Below are 23,402 nucleotides of genomic sequence, written 5' to 3'. Positions count from 1 at the left end.
CTGTTTTCAGATAATGATATGTAGTGTTAGGGACCACAAGATGGAAGCAGTTGTATGCTGTACTCTCTTCCCTAGATGTTAATCTATGATTGTCTAAGAGCCCAGATCTCCACCCTTAGTTCATCACAGACTGGCTCTTCCCCTCAGTTTGCAAAAAGTTGGACTAAATGGCTTTGCTTGCCCTCTTTGGGGAATAAATAAAAGGCCTAAGCAGATTTTTTTTAGCAACTCAAGTTATGAGGCCAGTATATTAATGTCTATTAACTGCACATGGACTTACAACCATTCTGTTTTGCAAGATGAAAAACCAAAGTTTCCTGGAGGGAAAATCCTGCCACCTCTATACGAGATCAGCTAACTAAGATAATAAGTGTCAAGTACATGTCAGTAGATACATAAATATAAACTGATAGTTATCCTTAATACAACACACTAAATATGATCATTTTGTTCTATTATGGTCATCTATCTATGCACAGCCAATCCAAACATGCATAGCCCTCCACTACAGATACTGTTATTACCACCAAATCTCCATGGAGTCAAAAGACTCATTGCAGTTACATGCTGTTTTCAGTGTCTGGGCAAAATTTACTAGCAAAAAATATCAGAATTAATAATAACACTGGCCAGCAGTTTTTTTGATAATTTATTTGGATTTTTGGATCCTCAACTGCTTAGGAAACGCAATAAATGTCTTTGCAAGAATTCTGGAAACACATTCTCACAAAAGATTCTGTGGAATAGTTAGAGCAGTTGATCCATGGTAGGTGTTGAAAGATGTTTAATTATTTGATAATGAATGTTATCCAATCTAACAACAGTTGGGCAATAAGCAAGGCAGTTTTCAGTTCTTGTTTTGTGAATATGATATAATCTTCCAAACTGTTTGAAGAGAACAGAATTTGATGTTTCTCTGTCTTGCATTTCTGGGAAAGGAACTCCAGAAGGTAGGAAAATATTGCTCATGTTTTAGCAAAAATCTTCCTGAGAGTCAGCAATCGCTGTTTGGTCAACAATTATACCAAAAGAAAATCAAAAGGATGAAAGGATCAAAAGAGTGGGCAAGGAGTGGGTGATGTGTGCGCCCTTCATCTTCTGGATATTATCCCAAACTTCTTTGGTGTTGGATCATCTTATTAAAGAGGATCTTGTTTGGGCACACACATGTTTTAAAACAATCAGGTTTCTTGTTGTAGAGTATCTGTGGATGACACTGTAAGCTTTATTCTGAGCTTCCCTTGGCTGCTATGCAATCAGCAGTCCTTTGGTTTAGGGAAAAAGAAATCGAAGATTTAGATATTGCAGTTGTGGCAGACTGTGTAATACATGTCATGTGATTCACTGTATAACTGACTAGAGATTAGACGACTGTTGCAAAATCAAAAATCAAGCTATGAGAGAGAATGTGGGCCACTCAGCTGACTCAGTATTCCTCCCTCTGATGTAGTGTGGGCACTAACCACAGAGTGTTATGTCTGTTTAAATCCTCATTTAAACGCAAACAGCAAAATGAGGTCATACTATGATATCTGCACCAAGTATGAGTAGATGCAACATCCCATGATAAGACATCCAGCTGAGAGTCAGATGGGCACTGCTTCTATGTTTGTGTTCAGTAGCTGCTGCTGGAAGAGGATATACTTGCTCAAAAGGATGTAAACTGCTCCAAGCATAAATCCATCCACTGTTCTGTCCTTACAGATACACTGACATCTTTTATTTCAGGATCATTACTGGCTTCGTATGTCTCTCCCGCAGGCAAAGGCACACCAGCTTATGCTTTTGCAGAGAGCTTTGATATTGTCAATGTTTCGTCAGAATCCATGGTAATCCAGGTGCAGAAAGGTTTTCATTATTGATTTTTGGTGGAGTTCTCTGGCTTCTGATGTGAAGTCTTGGTTTCATCAGCCTTTAATTTTTTTTCTGTTTGGAGGATATTAATCCATCATTTCTTTCTCCCCTGAAAAGATAGTGAACACATCAAACTAAGCACCATCATTCATCATCATTGTCATCAAATTCTTTGAATGTACCCTCAAGGGGAAGGGGGGATACAGGATGTTATGGTAGTTCTACATAAAAAGTTACATCATTACCAACTTCCTATCAACAATTTTCTTCCAGGTTAATCTGTTATCTGTCAAGACCCCGATATTATTTATTTTATGGAAGTTACAAAAGGAAACTGTGAACAAGAGGGCAAGGAGTGGTTTCTTTGCGTGGAGGGTGGTTGAACCGTGGAATGCATTGCCTGATAGAGTGGTGAGAGCGAGAACAGTCAATGAGTTTAAGGAGTGGTATTATAGACTTTGAATTACCTAGGGGCCTCCCACAATGAGTCTTGATAGACTTGTTTCCTAGGAACGACCTCTCGCATTGAGTCTTGACTCCTTGGAGGCCTAAATAATAATAATAATTATTATATTTCTGTCTTAAATGGCACTTTTAATTCAATATACCTAGATCTTGGTCTTCATCTGTGTCTTTTTCCTGCCATTCTGGCAAAGAACACTTGTTTTCTAACTGTTCCTTTCCCATTCTGTTTAAGTGACCATAACACTTGAGATTAACACATTGAGGAATGTGTTAGCAGAGCTAACACATTCCTCAATGCTGACAATATCAAATTCACTACCATTGATCTTTCCCCTAATTTTTCTCAGAACTTTCATATCTGTGGTATCTAGCCTTTGACTAAGTATTTTATTTCTAACCCAGCTCTCTGATCCATAAGTTAAAACTGGTTTGAAAACCGTCTTGTATACAGCTAGTTTAGGGTTCTGACTAATTTATTTCTTATTCCATAAAAATTTATTCAATGGATTTCCTACCATATAAGCATTGCTAACTTTGCTGTCTATTTCCATATTTAATTTGCCATCTTCACTAAAAAGTGTGCCTAAATAACCGAAATGTTTTACTCGTTCTATTAAATTCACTATTCAGAATACAATTAATGTCTTCCATATTTCTGCTTATTTTCATTGTCTTTTGATTTTTGGTATGATTTTCATACCAAATTTATTACAGCAATTATTCAATTTAGTCAGGGTATCCTGCAGACTTGTACTGGATGTATTTAGAAGTATAACATCATCTGCATAAAGAGCCAAGATTAATATTTCCAATTTTGATATCAAGTTTAATGCCAATTTCCTTCATAACGTGACCCAAAAAGATGATAAATAGTAGTGTGGAGATAACGTACATCTCTGTTTTACCCTTGATTTAACATCAAACCATCTTCCTGTAATTCCTTCAATTCTAACTACTGACTTCCAACTCAAATACAGACTAAATATTGCTTGATATAATGTCCCATTTACACCATATAACTGTAGCATTTTGAACAGCTTTCTCTTGGCACCATGTTATTATATGCCTTTTCCAGATCTACAAAACTTAAATACAGATCTTTGTTATATTCTATGGTGATCCTCCATTTGTTTTAAAGTGAAAATTTGATCCTAACAGCCTCCATTTGGCCTGAATCCAGCTAATTCTTCTTCTTCAAGCTTCTCTTCCACTATTTTGGCTATATGCTACCACGAACACTCATGAGAGAAATACCTCTGTGATTCTCGCATTCAGTTTTATTTCCCTTTTTATAGATAGGTACTATAAGTGCTCAACTCTAATCATATGGAGTTTGATCCACTGAACAGGCCTTCTGAATTCTACAGTGTAGCCACTGTAAAACTTTTATATCTTCAAATTTGAAATTTTCTGGTCAAAAAACATCTACTCCAGTTGCCTTCTCATATTTCAGGTTTTTTATGGCTTTTTTTCTCTTTCAAGTATTGGTATGTATTCCGGGTTGAATACCTGATGAGCGTTTCCTTTCAAAGGAATTACTTCATACATCTAGAATAGTTTTATCAACTCTGATTCCTTTTATAGTACTCTTTCTTCCATTCCTAAGATTTTTCAATAGCCTCCAGAATATTCTGTCACCTTCCTGATATTTATTTTCTATGTTCTTACCAAAGTCTTTCTCTGACTTGTTTAGCTATTTTTACATAGTGCTTTGCCTTCTTATATTTTTCTCTGTATTCTCTAAGAGCACAAGCTGACTTACTTGCTTATAATTTTCTATATGTTTCTTCTTTCCCTTCATTACCTCTTTAACTTCCTGAGTCCACCACAAGATCATACAGAGTATCCTCTGTCTACTCTTGTGTCCCATATCAGTTGAAAAACATCACTATCAACAATAACAGTCAACAAGACTTATTTTTTGCTTCTTCTCACCATGTGAATTTGTGCACTTTTATGTTGGAACATAGTGTTAGTAATCACTAAGCATGTTCTGAACAGAAATCCAGCAAATACTTACCATTATTATTACCTTTGCTCTTTTCTCCAAATATTCCCAAAACATTTCTGTACGTCTGACTAATTTTTTTCTTTTTCGTTGTGTCAGTTGCTTTCCCTAAAGTCTCAAAAAAATTCCTCTACTTTTTCCTTAGCAGAACCTTTTGTGGAACCAGAGGCACAAATGTCTCATTTTCCAGTTCTATTCTGATATTTGCCCACATCGCTAGTTGATATTGCTTGCCATTCAAGATTATCGTCATATTTAGTGTTGAATACTATAGCTACTGTTTGTTTTCCACGATTGTTATTACCTGAATATAAAACCTTATATTTGTTACTTAGAAAGATCTCGCTTGTTTTTGTCTTCTTTGTCGACTGGTACTTACATAATTCGTCTGCTAGTTTCATTTCTTTTTCATTGATGCTTCTTATACTGATAGTGCAAATTTTAAACTCTTCCGATCTTGAGTTGTTATTTGTTCCAGTAGCTGACTTTTTACTTTTTCCCTAGTTCCCTGACAAAAAAAACAGGAGACTTTAACTAGGCAATTTCTTCAGTTATCATGAAATATTCTGTCATGTTGCACCATTGTTTTGCATACTGAATGAATATTCAGTATCCAGGTAGATACCTAACAGGGTGCCCCAAAAGAAGGTGAGGATTTGACATGTTCCTACATGAACATGTCAAAAGACCAGAGCTTCTGAACATAGGTCAGAAGCTCTGGTTGGTTCTCCATATTTTTTAAAAGGCTACATAAAGTCTATTCCCAGTTATCTGGCTCTGACCCTTAAGTACCCCTTATTAAATATGTTTTGTTTTTATTTTCTTATGGGTAAACAGTGACATACATTCCATGTAAATGGATCTGGAGAAATGGCTTTGATTTTCTGAGGTGCACATTTCTTTATATTTTGTAATGTCCTCACTCCTGAGGACATGACAAATACTGATACTGATTTTTTCCTTTGATGTGCTCTAATGAGACAGCAAGCATCTCATACTCTTCATGGATGTTGTAGCTGTGTGATGCCAGGATGGACCTTAACCCATATGTCCATCCTGGCATCACACAGCTAGAAGGCAATATTAGCAACAACATCTAGTGGTAAACCCTATTACACTCTCTTTATAGTTGCCCTCTCGGTGTAATAGGGTTTACCACTAGATGTTGTTGCTAATTTTAGTACTTCAATTAGAATTAGAATAGCACAATTGGAAGGATGGTACATTGCACCCTTCGATTGGAAAAGACATAAGTTTGATTTTCATTGTGACAGGAGGAATCTTTATATATGATTTTTTTTTTTTTTTCAATTGAAGGTGAGTACAGAGGTAGCAGGATTTTTTCTCCTGAAAACTTGAGTTTTTCATCCCTCACGCAGACAAATCAGCCTTCAGAACACCCAATTTACAGCAAAAAATACCAGTGGTGGTGAGCAATAGATGGCATTGGTGTAGATGATGGTAATAGCAGTTGGTGTAGGTGAATTAAGTGGTGGAGACAGAGTTTTAGAGTAGGCACCCTCTCTCGATGAGTCTTTGGACTCCTTGAAGGCATCATGAAATAATAATTTCCTGGTATATAGCCTCTCTGCCTCCTGATAAGGGTGTTTTGCTTAGTCTTAATTTTTGTATCTCCTTGTCATCCCTCCACTTTTTGGCATGCTTTGGAGTAGGCTCTGTGAACATAGGGCATTTTGCTGTTTTGCACTTAGTCTTTACTGCCACATTGGGCACAGATGGCAGAGTATGACAGGCAGTCTGAGATGACCATACTTCTGATATCTAAAGCAGCACAAAGGATTTGGGATATAAAGTCTAACTGAATAGTCTGGGTAACCTGGCTTCACAGATGGTGATTTTAGTGTGTTGAATGTAAGGATGATATTACTGTTGGGAACCAGGTGACCATTCCTATATGTGAGGATTTTTCTTATGGCTGTCGCATCTTGGTCCTTCAATTCAGAGCAGATCTTATCAGGAATATTAAAGAGATAAAAAATTATAAATTCTCAGCAGGAAGATGATTTAGCATACAGACACCATACCACACCAAACCAGGACCATAGGGAGGGAGATTTACTGCAAAAACCTTGCAGGCAAGCTCACTAGCCAATTGAACCTGGCTAAGTCATCCAAAACTGCTCACTTGCCAAAGCAAGGACAAAACTAGTACATGATTACCAGAATCCCCTTTCCAGACATCCACAGGTTGCACTGTATGGCAAACACTGCAGCAAGGCATTAGATCCCAATGATGATGGTCTGGATGATAGGATAGTATTTAAAAAAAAATAATAAAAAAATAAAAAAATCAGGAGAAGTAGAGCAAATAATACTGGAAGTATAGAAAAAGAAGAATTAAAAGAGCCATCATCATCACTGGAAGGTCCCATCTACCATAAACAGGTGCCTCATATGGAGGGATATGAAACAGGCTCAAGTTTCTTAAGCAATGTCATAATTATGATATTTAAGGAGAACAATAAAATCCAGCTGTTGCACCATACCAAGAATAGTTCTTTTTAAATAATGTACAAATTAAAGAGCTTGAAAACACTTAAAAGAAAAAGTCTTAGCAAAGGACATTTTGAATTAATCTGAGAAATTTCTTTACTTCAGCAAATAAACTTGAAATCATGCCAGCTGGTTGGCCGAGCGGTTGGTGTATCCTCTCTCCAGCCAACAGGCTCTAGTTTTGAATATTGCTATCGACATGGATCTTCATGATGATCTTTAGATGGAACGAAATTTCATTGCCTGATGTGAGAATGCTGCCTGCTTAATGGAGGGCTGAAGTGGCTTGAAAGAGTTCCATGTTTGGTCTCTAGAGAATGATTTTAAGACTAGGTAAAAATAAATAAATGAAAAAATAAAATAAAAAAAAATATATGAAATTAATTTAAAAAATGGAAAAACATCCTTAGCCCACCCACAGTACAAATGTACTATAGGTTTATAGAAACCTTTCTTGGATAGAAGCCACAAAAAAGCAAGATTAAATTTTAAATATTACAGCAAAGTAGTTGCTAAAAGTCGCGTTGTTAAACCATTAGTTACAAGTTTAATTCTTGTGACTCTACTCTTAACATTAGAGTAGGAACACTATGGCTTTGGGGAGGTTGCCAGGGGTGCCAGTATTGGAAGAGTGCCATGACAGCATATTTTACCAGTTATTGAAATTGTCAAGCTAAAAGTCATGTAACTACAAATTCGCCAATGGCACCATAAACTTAGCTATGCTTCCGATTCTTAACAAGTGGATTATAAATTTAACAAACATTCATTTACACAGGATGAATTGAATGTTTCATGAAGAGGTCCCAATTTTGCTTTAATCCCCCCCCCCACTTCCAATGGATACCACACTTAGAAATTATGGTGGGTGTAGAAAAAAGGGACCCAAGATTTACATACTGATGTAGCTAACAAATTAAGGTTTTAAAGTAGCCCAATTTCTAAACAAAGATAAACCTTCCTCTATGAATATATATAATCTTCTCAGAATTACAAACTAAGCTATCCATTCTTTTCACAATAACATCATCAGCGCTAATAAAGAAAATACAGAGTATGATCGTAAAGTCAACATTTTACTCAGGGATAGATCTAACTGTAATGTAGTCAGCTCAAAGTGAATTAAACAGATTATTGGACAAAGTAAAAATTTTGATATACATCTATATTGATAAATTGTAGGTATATCATGCTTATCCATGTACCTATGGCCTTTCCAAAGTATATTATTATTATTATGCGACACCTCCAGGGAGTCCAAAGACTCACCGAGGGAGAGTGTGCCAACAGCATCGAACAGCTGATCCCTTCCAACTACTAACTGCGCTCAAACTTGAGTAACTTTTTGCTGAGCCATTAGTAGCAGAGGTTCTACCAATCAACCAACCTTTGCTGGCAAGAAGCTTATCCATGACTAACTATAGTTGATTATATTCTATTTTGAAACCTTACTGACCACTAGTCTATTAAAAAGGCTACTGCCAGCCTAGCTGGTTGAGTGGTTAGCGTATCCGCTCTCCAGCCAAAAGGCTGCAGGTTCGAATCCCACCGTGGGCATGGATGTTTGCGATTCTCTGCATAAATACTAGTGGTGGCATTGGCGTAGTGAGTGAATTGAGTGGTGGCGACAAAGTTGCACAGCAGGTTCCCTCCCTCGATGAGTCCTTGGACTCCCTGGAGGCGTCAAATAATAATAATAAAAAAAAAACATCGATTTCAAATGTAAAATTAAAAATCTATATTTGCTTGATGACGAAATAATGATTTTTTTAATCTAGTTTCTGCATTTATATCACTTCAAGAAACTCTTCAATTCTTACAAACTGATTTTCCTAAGTATATTTTAAGCTTATTGAAGTTCACCATCAATGCAGGCTACTTCACCTGAATAGTAAGTAGTAAGTTATAAGAACAAGTCAAGGGTACTGATATGGGCAGTCTCATTTCACCAGAACATCTGGAAAGTCAACACTTCAGCAACATAATTCTCTTCACATTTAACTAGGCTTGAGATTATGTCTGTGCACTTTAGTCAAGCTCATAGACTAAAACTAAATTATAATTTCAGATAAACTCCTTGTGCTCCTGAATCTAGTTCAATGTTCAACATGAATCTAACAGCCATCCCTTTCTCAACACTTTAATAATTGTCACCTCAGCAGGCAGCATTGTCTTCTGCTTATTGAATTCATGTTAGAGGTTTAATGGAATATTAATAACACTAGAAAGGATTAAAACTAATTTTTATACTTCCAATATTTCATCTCCGTCACAGAGATTTCTTCGGGGATTACAAAAATTTTTTGTAACAACACACACACAAACACAATACAGAGTGAAACTAAAGTCCTATCTAGGTGGTGCACCCTGTATGGGCATTTGTAGGTGGCCTAGGATGTAAAGAGGAATCTCTGATAATTAAAGTTTCCCAAATTTTGGGAAGTTTAATGCAACCGTATTTGTTTAAATTAGATTGATTCCTGAGTGCAGATGCAGATTCCAAGAATAGTCTTTCTTTTTTGAATTTACTATGACCACCATAGTAAATTCAAAAAAGAAAGACTATTCTTTCTTTTTTGAGCATGGTAGTTTTTTTCCAGGAGATCCTGTGGGATGTATCCAAAACATGGTTTGCAAGTCCCGATTGAGCCTCAACACATGTTTATTGAAACGTTCCTTCACTGACAGATACATCTGCCATCATCCATCACAGAAGACATGTATTATCAAAACTCATATACTAAACTCATTCCATCTATTCAGCTGATACCTTTATATTAGAAGAACTAAACAAAAAAATTACCTTGAGTGCTAATGGATACAATCAAGTTTCCTTTCAAACATATTTTGATAAATATCATCCACTAATTAGACAGCAATCAGATGTTAAGTCTCAAAACATATCTTAAAGAACATAACAACCAAGAGTGAGGGTTCTTTGCAAGTTTAATCATTCACCAACTTCAAAACATTTTGGAAACTCATCTTTTTTATTATCCACCAAGGATAAATTATCTTCATGTCAACTGTTATTTTGGATAGACAGGTAGGTCTGCTAAGATGAAAATGAAACTGAGGAAGATGAAAATTCTGGAAACCTGTTAAGTCTTGCTTGCCATGTCACTGACATTAGTCACAGAGTTCACTGGAATCAAAGATTATACACTCAGATTTAAATTTGATTGCATGCTCCTTAAAATATTCTGGGAAGTTTGCTCCCAGAATCGTCTGCTCCTTAAGAACTTCCAGGAAGTAATTACTATTAACTGTTTATATTCCTTTCTTGTTTAACTGATTTATCTAGCCTTATGATGAATCACAAATACTAACTATTATTTTTAAGGATTATTAGTAATAGTGCAGATGTGGCAGCCCTACAAGAGAATTTGAATAAGCTAGATAGATGGGCAAATGAATGGGGGTTTCAGTTTAATGCAGCTAAATGTAAGGTCTTGAGGTTTGGGAAACATCGATGGGATGCTGCATACTCTATGGGAGGAGTTATACTGGAGGAAGTAGGGGAGACAAGAGATCTGGGGTTGATGATTGATAGAAACCTGACATTTAGAGGACATATTGCAAAGGTGGTGAAGGTAACACAGAGGATTGCTGCAATAATGAGAAGGACGCTGACCCGCAGAGATAAAATGGTTATCATTCCGTTGTATAAGACCCTAATCAGACCACACTTGGACTATTGTTGTCAGATTTGGTCCCCAGGATTTGAAGGGGATAAATTAACTGTGGAAAGGGTACAAAAGCGGATAACAAAGATGGTTTCAGGACTGTACAATGATAGTTATGAGGATCGGCTGAGGGAATGTGAACTGCAGAGTTTGGTGGCTAGAAGAAGGAGAGGTGATATGATTGAGACTTTTAAACTGTTGAGAGGTGGTTATAAGGTTGACACTGGGGAGTTCTTTTGCTTGGTTGAACAGCCAGAAGGAGTGATGACAAGAGGCCATCCCTGGAGGAATCTGTGAGCGAGAGGGTGAGGAGTGGTTTCTTTGCATGGAGGGTGGTTGAACCATGGAATGCATTGCCTGATGGAGTAGTGAGAGCGAGAACGGTCAATGAGTTTAAGGAGTGGTATGATAGACTTTGTGTTTCTTAGGGGGGGGGGGACCTCCCCTCGATGAGTCTTGATAGACTGTGTTTCTTAGGAAGGCCCTCCCACGATGAGTCTTTTGACTCCATGGAGGCCTGAATAATAATATTGTTTCATTTTTACAATTCACCACTGAATTCTAATGTGTTCTCCTATAATGTGACCAAGACATGAGTAGTAAACATGCTATGACGTATGCCTTTTGAATGTTAACTGTTTTCCCCCCCCCCTTTCCCATTACCCTGATGATGTCCTTGGAAATGACATTTGCATTCATAATGCTAGGCTACCTGAAGAAAGACCATTCTAAGTGCGTTTCTTTGCCTATCTTTGATTTGTTCCAGAGTTAGTGTCTGGCACGGACAAGCAGGTTTTTTCTCTGCAAACTTGGAAAAATCTACTATTATGACTCACACCACTTCAGACAATATATAGCATTAAGGGTAGGAGCATAGAGATGTTAGCAGTTATCCCCTCCTCCCCAACTGCCAATTAAAATCACAAATAGTTCTATGCCAGCTATTCTAATTGGCAAAGGGTGGAAGCTAGCCGCCCACTAGTCTTGAAATGTTAGGGCTAAGTGACCTCGCTTACTTCCTTTTGGGAATAAAAGGCAGTGAATTTTCTTAGTAGATAAAGAAAATGAATGAAAGCAAAGTTTGGCTATCTTTAAACACATCTGACCCATCATATATCAAAAAAATACTGTACAAAGTCTTAAAAGAGTTTCTACTTGTGCTCAGGAGTAAATGAATCTCTCGTTTTTTTAATCTATAGTTATTATTATCAATATTGTTATACGGGTATCTCCATGGAGTCAGAAGACTCATCATGGGAGAATCAAACTATCCACACGATATCTATCATACCTCTTCTTGAACTCATTTACAGACTAAGCAAGCGCAATTGAGTCAGGCAATGCATTCCATTCATTAACCACTCTCCAAGCGAAAAATCTAATCCTCACACTCTTCTTAACCACACTCTTACTTAATTTCCTTACTCTTGTTCTTCCACCACTATCTGAAATATTTCCTCTGCAATCTTATAAAAACCTTTTAGTAATTTAAATGTTTCTATCATATCTCCTCTTCTCCACTTATCAACTAACCTCTGTAATTCACAATCTCTCAATGTAAGGATATGTAATTGGTCACTCTCCTCTGAATCTTTTCTACCACTTCCTCATCCCCAAGGAATCCAGGTGACCAGACCTGAGCACAGTAATCCAGATGTGGATGTATCAATGCCTTATAAAGTGGAATAACTTCTTTATCTCTGCATGTTAGTGTGTTCTTCAATAACCGAGTAATTCTATGAGCTATCTTGGACACCTTAGCAATATGCCCTCTGAACTTCAACTTCCTATCCACCAACACCCTCAAGTCCCTGGTCTCATCAATCTCTTGGAGTACCATTCCATCAATGTGGTGCCCAGCAGGTAATCTTTCAATCTCAAAATGCATAACTTTACACTTTTCACATTGAACTGACATTGATTACCTTTTGTCCATTTTGCCAGCTTGTTTAAATCATCCTGCAAGCTCTCCAACATCAACAAACTGATTATTGTACTACCCAACTTTACATCATCAACAAACTGATTATTGTACTACCCAACTTTACATCATCAACAAACAACTAAATATCTCCCTTCAAGTCATTTCCTATATGATTTTATATACAAATTAAATAATAATGGTCCAAACACAGTCTTGAGGTACACCACTGGTCACCTGCACTCTGCTCCTCCACACACTACTTTTTGGTATCTGTCCATGAGCCATTCTCTTATCCATATCACCAGTTTAACATCCATCCCCATTTGTTCTAATTTGCGTAACAGTACTCCATGGGATATCTTGTCAAAAGCCTTAGAAAAATCCAGCATTATCACTGTGTAGCCATTCTCCTGTCCAACTCAGCTGTCACTCTATTATAAAAAGTTAATAAATTACTAAGACAGAACTGATCGTTAACAAAACCATGTTGGCCCACAGAGTATCATATTCTTATCCACCCATTCTTGAATCCAACACTCTCACACCATAAGTCCTTTCAGTTATGTGCTGTTTTAAGTAATTATCTCTTAGGTGTATTAATTCCATTTCCTTTTTTTGCCATGTGATCTTTCCTTTTTCTAATCACTATCATTATACTTAAAATTTCCCATAATAATCACTAGCTCTGCACTCATTGTGCTAATTTGCTGATGTATGTCTTTATAGCAGCAACTAACTGTATATTTGGTTCCGTTGGCCACTATTTCGCACCAGATCGCCTCAAATGAACTATCATTCACACATACAAAAATTTTAGACTCCCTTTACTTCTTATACCAGCTTTTCTACTAATTTCAGTATTCATCTTTTTAGCCCCACATAGATTTTTATTCGCATTCTCCAAATTATTCTGCGAGAAAGAATCACCAAACACACATTCCCTACATAACCTTACCCTCCTTCTCTCAGCCTTTTCAATTTTAGTTTCCCTGCCCAATTACTTCATCTTGCTCAGAAAATAGCAAACTCTTTAAATGCTTATGACCTTCCATATTCAGATGCAACTCATCACTTGCATACAGCTCTCTTTTGCCTTCAAATACACTCCAGACTTTAACAAATTCAAGACCTCTTTTTCAGCACATTCATGCAATCGTATTATTGCTCTTCTACTTAACTCATAATTATCAAAACAAAACAAGGCAGCACACACACACACACAATCTTCCCTTTGACACTTTTCTTCTTCACGATATCTAAATGTTCTTAAATCCTTCGCTACCCGATTAATGCCACTGCTTAGGTCATTTGTGCCCACCATCAGTATCATCTCTTCTACATCTTGCTCTCTCTTTATTGCTAAAGTCCCTCTCTCTATTGTTCTACCAGACAGGCACTCCTCAGGCATGCTTGTATCATATATATTATATAGGTATTATATCATATTTAAAAGCAACATGTAAAACAAGAGCAAATTAATGCTACGTGTGTTGTTCGTCTTTACGAGTTAAGCAGCCATAGTAATATTACTCACACGATAAAACAGTTTTGGAAGTTTTTTTCATTTGGTTAGACTATAAATTATATATTTAGTTTAATCCTTTACCCAAGTGTAAGCAAACAAAGTTTGCGCATGAAGTATCTTCAGGACTGGGGCAACTCGTGGCAAGGATGGACAAACTTCACATCACTTGCCTTAGTATCCCATAATGCAAAGCACATCTCCTAATGCTATGCATTATGGGAGGGGTCACTACCCAGACCGGTTTCGACCTTTATTGAGGTATCTTCAGTGGGAGCCAGACCAAGGTTGAAGCAATGCAGAAGTCATTATCTATACGGGTTGCCAAAAGGTGTTTAAAATCATCCTTTTGGTGTTTAAATTAATGTCACCTCATTAATAAATTACTCTGGATTAGAGAATAATGTTGGAAGTTTTTTTCACTTGGTTAGACTATAAATTATATATTTAGTTTAATCCTTTGATGAAGATTGAAGCAATGCAGAAGTCATACTTACCTATACGAGTTGTCAAAAGGAGTCACCTTATTAATCAATTACTCTGGATTCGAGGTGATATCACCTCTGGCTCCCACTGAAGAGACCTCAATAAAGGTTGAAACCTGTCTGGGTAGTGACCCTTCCCATAATGCATAGCATTATACATGTCCCACAAGGAGATGTGCTTTGCATTATGGGATACTAAGGCAAGTAATGTGAAGTTTGTCCACCTTTGCCACGAGTTGCCCTAGTCCTGAAGATACTTCAGGCGCAAACTTTGTTTGCTTACACTTGGATAAAGGATTAAACTAAATATATAATTTATAGTGTAACCAAGTGAAAAAAAACTTCCAATATCGTTCTCTAATACAGAGTAATTTATTAATAAGGTGTGACACCTTTTGGCAACTTGTATTGATAAATATGACTTCTGCATTGCTTCAACCTTGGTCTGGCTCCCACTGAAGAGACCTCAATAAAGGTCAAAACCTGTGTGGGTAGTGACCCTTCCCATAATGCATAGCATTATACATGTCCTGCAAGGAGATGTGCTTTGCATTGTGGGATACTAAGGCAAGTGATGTGAAGTTTGTCCAGCTTTGCCACGAGTTTCCCCAGTTCTGAAGATACTTCAGGCACATACTTTGTTTGCTTACACTTGGATAAAGAATTCAACTAAATATATAATGATAAAACAGTGCATATTTCAATTAAAATATGCTGTTCAAAGATAAAATTATGTTCAACATGCTGACCATCTTGTAAAGTTCATTTGACTCAAGTAATTCAGGATAAAGATAACTAAATTTTAGGAACCTAGCGATGAAGAGAACCAAAATCAAATCCCCTCCCTCCCTCCCCTTTAACATGAAAAATTTTAATTCTGAATATATTTGCGTATTGTTGGAAGACAAGAGATTTAAAAACTCTAGAAAGTAACCGTGGAACTTGTTTTCAAGCCTCCACTAAGGCCAGTAGTAATCTCAACCTAGAGGATAACATTCATCTGCCACCTAAAGACATTCTGTGTTGGATTTACTTATAGGTTGAATAGGCTGCAGCCTAGGACCCCATAACTTTCAAATCTTATAATTTCTGCGCTTGATATCTTTTTAAGTTTTATTTTTCCTAATTAATTTTTGGACTTCATAAATTTTGATGATTCGAAAATTGGGGGAAATATAATTTTACACAAAATCATTGTTACAATTTCTCGCATACGCATGTTTTCCCTTTATTTATTATTCTTATTATAAATTTACATTCTCTCTTCCCGCAATATCAACAAAACGTAGCACTTCGTATCAAGAATTAGCTAATTCAGCCGTTCATCACGATGCTACCTATTTGGTGCATGCCGGTAACCTCATAAGCGACGATTTACTCATGTGAGGTCATTCTTGCAAACGAAGTCACTGTCTGAGATCTACCTTTTTTTTTTTTTTTGTAGTGGTTTCATCTGTTTCTATCTCTACCAATAATTCTTGTAATGGTGAGTCTGCAAAAGAAATGTTTCGTGTGCACTTTTCTAAAATAATAAAATTACGACATAATAAAATATAAATAAATATAGTGGTTATGCAATAAGTGTAAAATAGAAAGTTCCCGCTTTGAGAGTTTTTTTTTTTTTTTATATATATAACTTCGAATATCAACAAAACATGAGCATTAATTGTAATAAATAAATAAATACGAAATATTCATATACACTATCTACCAATAATTGTCTGGACACCTTAGCAATTTACAACTGATACCATCGGGCGAACCTTAATATCGGGTTTGTCCACCTCCTACACTCTTCGAGGAAGGCTTTCCACCAATGTACAGCAGATATCAAGTGGAATTTGTCTCCATTCCTCCATCAAAGTAGCACTGAGCAACGACAGATCAAGGACGTACTGCTAGGGAACTCAATCGCCGCTCCAATTCATCTCACATGTGCTCGATTAGGTTAAGGTCAGGACTCTGCAGCATAGGCCAGAGCAGTCGTTTAACACCCATCTCTTCATACAATTCCATAATGGCCCAGTAACACCAGTCCATTCCATAAAAACTCTACAGTGTAGGTAGCACCTGATTATCCAGAATATCAAGGTACTGAGCTGCCTTCATGGAACCATGAACAACGACCAGCGATCGCACTCCAAACCAGCTGAATGCACTCCATATCATTACTCCTCCACCACCAAACTTTACTGTGGGGACAGCACACTGTGTTAAAAAGCATTCAGTAGTCTGCCTCCACACCCTGCCATCATTCTGGAAACAGGTGAACCTTGATTCATCGCTACAGAGTACGATTTTCCACTGGTCAATTGTCCAGTTCACAAGCTCTTTGCATCAGTCAGACGAGCTGCCTTGTTTGTTGTTGTGATGTTCGGCTTGTGTGCAGATGCTCTTCTGTGAAAACCCAATAAATGGAGCTCTCATATTGCATTAGTGCTCACCATAGTGTTACTGGCGTTCTGGAACTCATCACAAATGGTCTTTGCTGATTAGCCCGCTTTTGCATGTGCCACCCATTTTAACAGCCTCCTGTCCCTGTCAGTCATTTTTGGCAACTACCCTGGGTGTTTTCCTGCACTAGTGAATCCAGAACATCTCCATTTGTTGATTTCATCGTCAACCGTTGATTCTGGATGCTCCAGTTGAGCTGCAATGGCATGTATGGATATGCCACCTCTCGAAGTCACTGAGTTCATGTCATGTTACCATACCACCAACTATCTTCAACTGCTACCATGTAATACTGCTTCCTACTATCTGTACGCTGGTTTTTGTTATTAACAAACCTAGAATGTTCCATAACTTCAAATAACGGGGGTTTCCAGGCAATTATTGGTAGATAGTGCATATGTATATATGGGATTACAAGCCATGGGCGTAGCTGTACAATAGATACACATGTGGTTTGATGCTATAATGTGTTCAGTTTAGTGTACAGTACTGTTGTCAGTGATTTAACTTATAAAGGATTTAAAGAGGTAGCAGAGGTCGTTAACATTGCTAACCAATTACTGCTTGAGATTTCTACAAGAATGGAGAACTCAGAAATAAAGACCTCCTTGGAATGGCAAAATGTGAAAAAGCCGAGGAAGAAGATTTAATAGCTGAAACTCATATTCATACTGGACGCATTTATGAGTTTCTTCATGTTCTTTCCTTCACTCTCAAGGGTTTGACACTATCCAATTGAGCATTTGTAGTTTTCGAGTCTTAAGATTCAAATTGCAAGCGCACTAGTAAAGTTGCTAGATTTGATGGGGGTGGGGGGATGCTTATGAATGTAGGATTTTAAAAGTTGTGTGTTCGTATGAACACACTTAGGTCTATTCTCGGGGGGGGGGGGGGGTTAATTTTTCGGATAAATAAATCATTGTTTAAACACCATTATATTTTAACCTTTATTTTTATATGGCTTCCACCACGAAAAGTTCTTGTAAGCCTATAGTATATTTTTAGGTGAACAAAGATTTTTTTTCCTATTTCTTCTATTAATTTTTATTATTTTTGTATATTTAATTTTTTATATTGTCTGGAAATCCTGTTCTAGAGACCAAACACGAAACTTTTCAAGCCACATCATACGTCCAATCGGGGCGATGATCTCACACTGAGTGATGAAATTCATCTCACGCCTAAAACATTACTATAGTCAGATTTCATTGTTGAGAACGTAGCTTCTGTTTTTAATGCTATGTCTATGGGAAATGAGCCCCCGTAGCTCAGTCGGTATAGACAGAGCCCTTTTGTCGGAAAGACCTGGGGAGGAACCTTTATCTGGTCTCTTTCGACGAAGGGTGAGTTAGCCGGTTTCATATGAAGGTAAGGGTTTTTTTCCACCAAGAAACTCTGGTTTTTCGTCCCCCAGAACAGGAAAACTGGCCCCGTGAACACGCATGGATTACAGTCATGAATACGTCCCGGCCATATGCCGGTCCCGAGCCAGGATAAAATGGGGGGGGGGGTGAACAATGGGTTAACTACCCTGTAAACTTTGTGGGCAATGCCTAGAAAGTCATCTAGGGTTGGAAACGATTGAAAAGGAAAAACCACCACCACAACTATGGGAAATAAATTCCCGCTTTAAGTGGGCGAATTTAGGAACGGATTAATTCGTAAAGTTGGGAACTATCTGTATTTGGATTATAGTGTTTTTTTTTTCCTAATTGTGTTTCTTTTTAATTACTGAAATATTTAGCGAGGTTTATGTTTTGACATACTGGTGATATGGTCTCTCAAGTTATGGGATGGGGATACATTTTTAAATTGTATTTCCTAATATATATATATATATATATATATATATATATGCCTGCTTTTAATCCTAGTTACAAAATCTTTGTTGTGCAGTGTACTTATGTTTATGTCCGAAAATAAATGATAATAAACTATTTAAGTATTACGGATGGAGAACAATCTGTAAGAAAGATTTTATGTAAATAGAAATATATTCATTTCTCAGCCAATGAAAAAGTTCACTCCTGCAATAAGAAAAGAATAACATTTTATTCTTTCTTAAAAAAAAGGAGAAGAAAAAAAAAACTGCTGATATTTCACTACACTGAGGTTTACAATATAAATCTTTTCTGCATATGCTCCAGCTCTGCATTTTCAGTTTTATACTTATTCGCGTGACGCTTCATCTTCATTACAAGCTTAGAAAAAACGTTCTGTACGTTTACCTGCGAAGCCGAACTTGGGGAAGATGGCTGACTGGTATTATGAGATATGTTGTCGTTTCCAGGGTAACCAGCTATAGAGGCAGCACTGCACGGCGTCATTCCACTATCGGTATCCTCTGATCTCTGCAGCATGTATGGATAGAGCTTCTCTGACTTTGTTGAACGGATGGAGTTTGAACGCGAAAGTCTAGGTGAAGCGCTCAGTTCCCTCTGGTGCATCATCAGCCGAGCATGGGTAAGACTGTTGGCACGTGCATGTTGAATCTACGAATGGAAGAGCACATCAAATAAAAATTGCCTTAAATCAACAATATTCATACTGGACGCATTTTCAATGTTTCATGTAGGAAGATTTAGATTATAGAAGCGAAAGATCCACTGAGAATACCAAGAAAAGTAGAAGACGAAAATTCCAATAGATAACAAAGCCTCTAAACAAACAACGTATCTTTAAAAGTACATTTTACTAGTTCGAACTGACTGCTTTAATTGTCAACTGATTTTGAAGATAATACCTATTTGTTATAAAGCAGGATCAGGTCTTTAATAGGAAATCTTCAGTTGAAAAAGAACTATATATTAGCACAAAATGGCAATTAAAAAAACGAATATAAGTGGGAGTAGAAAATGAGAGGAGATCAAAGAAAGGGACAAAAAAAACTTATGTAAATTTAGACTTTCTAGATTAAAACTGCTAAGAATACATAGTTTGGAGAATTATTAAATAGTAAATTTTGATCCCTTCATCATTCAAAAAGTGAGTGTGTTACTATTTAATTTAGACTTAAAAAGAGGATAACTTTGTTGCCTCTTCCTTAAGACAGTTGCTTGGTATACTTTTGCCCTGATGGCTTCGAATCATCGATAGCCGTGGTTCAGCTACTGGTAACCCTTCGCGTGTCACCAAGAGCTAAGGGTGGAGACCAGCTGTTATCTCATTTCCAAACCTTGGTAGAACTAAAGTCCGGCCCATTCCTCTTTGGAGAATAAAGGGCATTGCATTAGAGTATTTATTTTTAAGGAGAAATTATTCAAATGATGAATTTACGACACATGTCTAGTCAGGAAAGAATTAAACAAAAAATTTTAATTAGTTCAAGTCAATCAACATTCGTATCCACTTATTTTCTGTACTGTTAGTACTTAGCTGTACTATCTCGGTATATATTATGTATTATGTGTTAGTACAGTTCAGACTAAGATATATGTATTGTGGGTTATTAAAGATGTTTTGTCTGTTTTGCTGAGAGAAAATACTACACATTTACTGTATGTATGGGGGAAAGTGGGGGGGAGATCAACTCCTTCAATGGAAACTGCGTCAAAACATAAAATACTCTCATATGTTTATCGACGAGATTCGAACCTAGAGTTCTAATTCCATTGTTAATGCATACCGAATAAGATTCTCTAATTTAGCGATGTTCAAACTTGTTGATTAATGTTAAACGAATGATATAGTTATGAAAACACTTTTTACATTGAGTTCAAAACAAAACAAAATTAAGTTGAAACGGACTGATTAACAAATTAGCTAAGTATAATTAATAGAATGTGTTTTTCCCGTTAATTGTGAACTTATAAATCGTTCCAAATATGTTTTAAGTTGAAGATTATTTTAAAAAACAAATTTTGTTATTTGCAACTTTTTTGGATATCATAACTCCAGCGGCATTAAAAATGGTGTTTTATTAATCTAAGTATCTACTAAAAAATGCCTTTTATTCCCATAAGGAGCAGGCGAAGCCTTTCGAGCCCTAACATTCGGAGCCTGAGGGGCAATATGCACTACAAAAATGAATGAAGTGTCCGAAATTTTTCTGAATATTTCAGCACCAAATATTTGTTAGACAATAACAGAGATACTGTCTAACATTGTCTAGTGTCCAACAAACATTTGTTGCTCAGAAACTGTGCACGAGTTGAAAGTTGGGAACTAAAAACAAATTCACGGTAAACTTTAGCTTACACCTTGCTGGGAATTTATATAAAACAAGGTCATTCTACAAAATGAAACTAGAGGTAACAAATGATGTGGAAGAAAAGTTAAGCTCAAAATTTGGGAGAGATAGAGAAAGCCCTCCTGATACCGAATTTAGCGGCATATGAAGACTGAGGATTATAAAACACTTATGAAATATATCAAGGACCTAAATGCAGCTTCTTTTAAAGTTTAATGAAAAATCATATCTGAGGAGCATGCCGTGGATACATCTATATGTAATAGAACAAAACACTATGATACACGTGTGCACACTACGAAATTAGTCTTATCTGTCAAGAATAAAATACTGTCCAATCACATATTTCTGCATATTATGAGATATGTTGTCATTTCCAGGGTAACCAGCTATAGAGCAGCTTATCCATCTAGATCTCAGTTTTCTTTCTGCCATCCAGCACCTATTTGATGGCACTGACCTTTCCTCCTCTATTCTGTTTAAGTGACCATACTGCTACCTAAAATCAGCTCTGCGCACAGATTCCTGAATGCTAACAACATGAAGTTTCTTCCTAATATCTTCATATGTTCACTCCCCTAATTTTTCTCATATCTGTGGTCTCTAGTTTTTGATCAACTGTTTCTTTTTAACGCGGCTCTCATATCCGTATGCATGTTTTTAATTATTTCAAACTAATTTAATTTAAATTATTCAGTTAACTTCCCATCATATCAGCTATGCTTATTCTATTGTCTATTTTCATATTCAATAAAAAAATAAATAAAAATAGGCACAATTTTTAGTAAAGTCATCACAACAAAAAATTATGCCTAAGCAGCTAAAGTCTCCTGGCCCAGACAGAATTCCTCCAATTATCCTGAAGGTCTGTGCATCTGAACTGACTCCTATCCTATGTCACCTATACACACTCCACTGGTATTATATCCCAAAACCTGGAAACTGGCCTATATTCAACCCATTCCTAAAAAGGGTGACAAATCACTGCCATCTAACTACCGCCCTATCACACTCACTTGTCCTATCTAAAGTAATGGAGAAAATCATCAACTCTCAAATCCTAATCTACCTTGAAGGTACCCACCCAGCTATTAAGCGACTACCAGTACGGATTCAACCAAAGCCGTTCAACAATCACTGGACAAACGCTATGGGGGAATTCGGCGAATCCCAAGTAGTTGCACTTGATATCTCCAAAGCCTTTGACCGAGTCTGGCACAAAAGGCTTACTAAGCAAACTCCCATTTGGACTACCTCAGGACTTCTGCAGATGGACTGCCAGCTTCCTGTCTGGACGCACACTATGTGTGATGGTAGACGGCTCCCTATCCTCTCACTGTCCAACTAATGCCAGGGTCCCTCAAGGCTCAGTTCTCTCACCGACCATCTTCCTTCTATATATCAACGACCTACTTCAGTTGACCTCTAACCCAATACACAGTTTTGCAGATGACAGTACACTACATTCCTCCCTTTCATTTGACAAACCCTATCCTACACAACTCACTTCAATCCACAGAACATCAATCACCACCGCCCTTAATTCCAACCTCCATGCCATCCTCCGATGGGTCTCAGACAACCTTGTCAACTTCAATGCTAGTAAAACCCAGTTCTGTCTTATTTCTCACAAAAAAGAACCATTTTCTCCCAGCAATTGTTTTCGATAACACTCAAATTCCCAGACAAGATGAAATTTCTCTTCTCGGAATTACCTTGACATCAAGCCTCTCCTGGCATAAACACATCACAACCATTGCATCCTCAGCTTCCAAAAAACTAGGTTTTCTCTTTCGCTCAAGACGCTACTTCACCTCTAAACAGCTGTTAACACTATACAAGTCACAAATCCGCCCAGCTTTCGAATACTGCTCTCACATCTGGAGTGGGGCTCCAAAAAGATCCCTCAAAATGCTCTCCTCAATACAGAGGAGGGCAATGAGACTAATAAATGACCCATCCCTCACCAACTCGCCCCCCCCACTTTCACATAGACGCTTGGTCTCTGCAATCTGTATATTCTATAAATACTTTCACGGGAAAGGTTCATCTGAAACAGCATCAATAATTTCCCCACCCTGTACTAAGCCCATTGGAACACGTACAGCTGCCGCTCAACATCCTTTTACAGTACACCTCGAAACCCACAGAACAAGTTTCTTCTCCTCCTCATTTATCCCTGCTACTGCAGTACAGGGATGAATGAGTCTTCCCCCTGACGTATTTCCCAAGGAATACAATATACAGGCGTTCAAATCAAATGTAAACAAGTTTCTCCTTTCACAGCCCATCACCCATATA

General features: G+C 37.2%; 1 protein-coding gene across 1 annotated transcript in view; it reads right to left on the bottom strand.

Annotated features, from left to right (window-relative positions):
- The window catches only part of LOC150099051 (neuron navigator 2-like), a 636,174-nt gene that overhangs the window by 349,681 nt on the left and 263,091 nt on the right, over positions 1-23,402 (bottom strand). Inside the window, exon 14 of the mRNA XM_090405801.1 lies at positions 19,141-19,404. Coding sequence (XP_090261927.1) covers positions 19,141-19,404 — 264 coding nt within the window. The remainder of the gene's footprint in view (positions 1-19,140; positions 19,405-23,402) is intronic.

The sequence above is a fragment of the Typopeltis vanoorti genome, chromosome 15 (genome assembly GCF_054136105.1).
Source record: "Typopeltis vanoorti isolate ZY-2024b chromosome 15, IOZ_Tvanoo_1.0, whole genome shotgun sequence".
NCBI lineage: Eukaryota > Metazoa > Arthropoda > Arachnida > Uropygi > Thelyphonidae > Typopeltis > Typopeltis vanoorti.
This window is presented reverse-complemented; position numbering and strand designations above follow the sequence as displayed.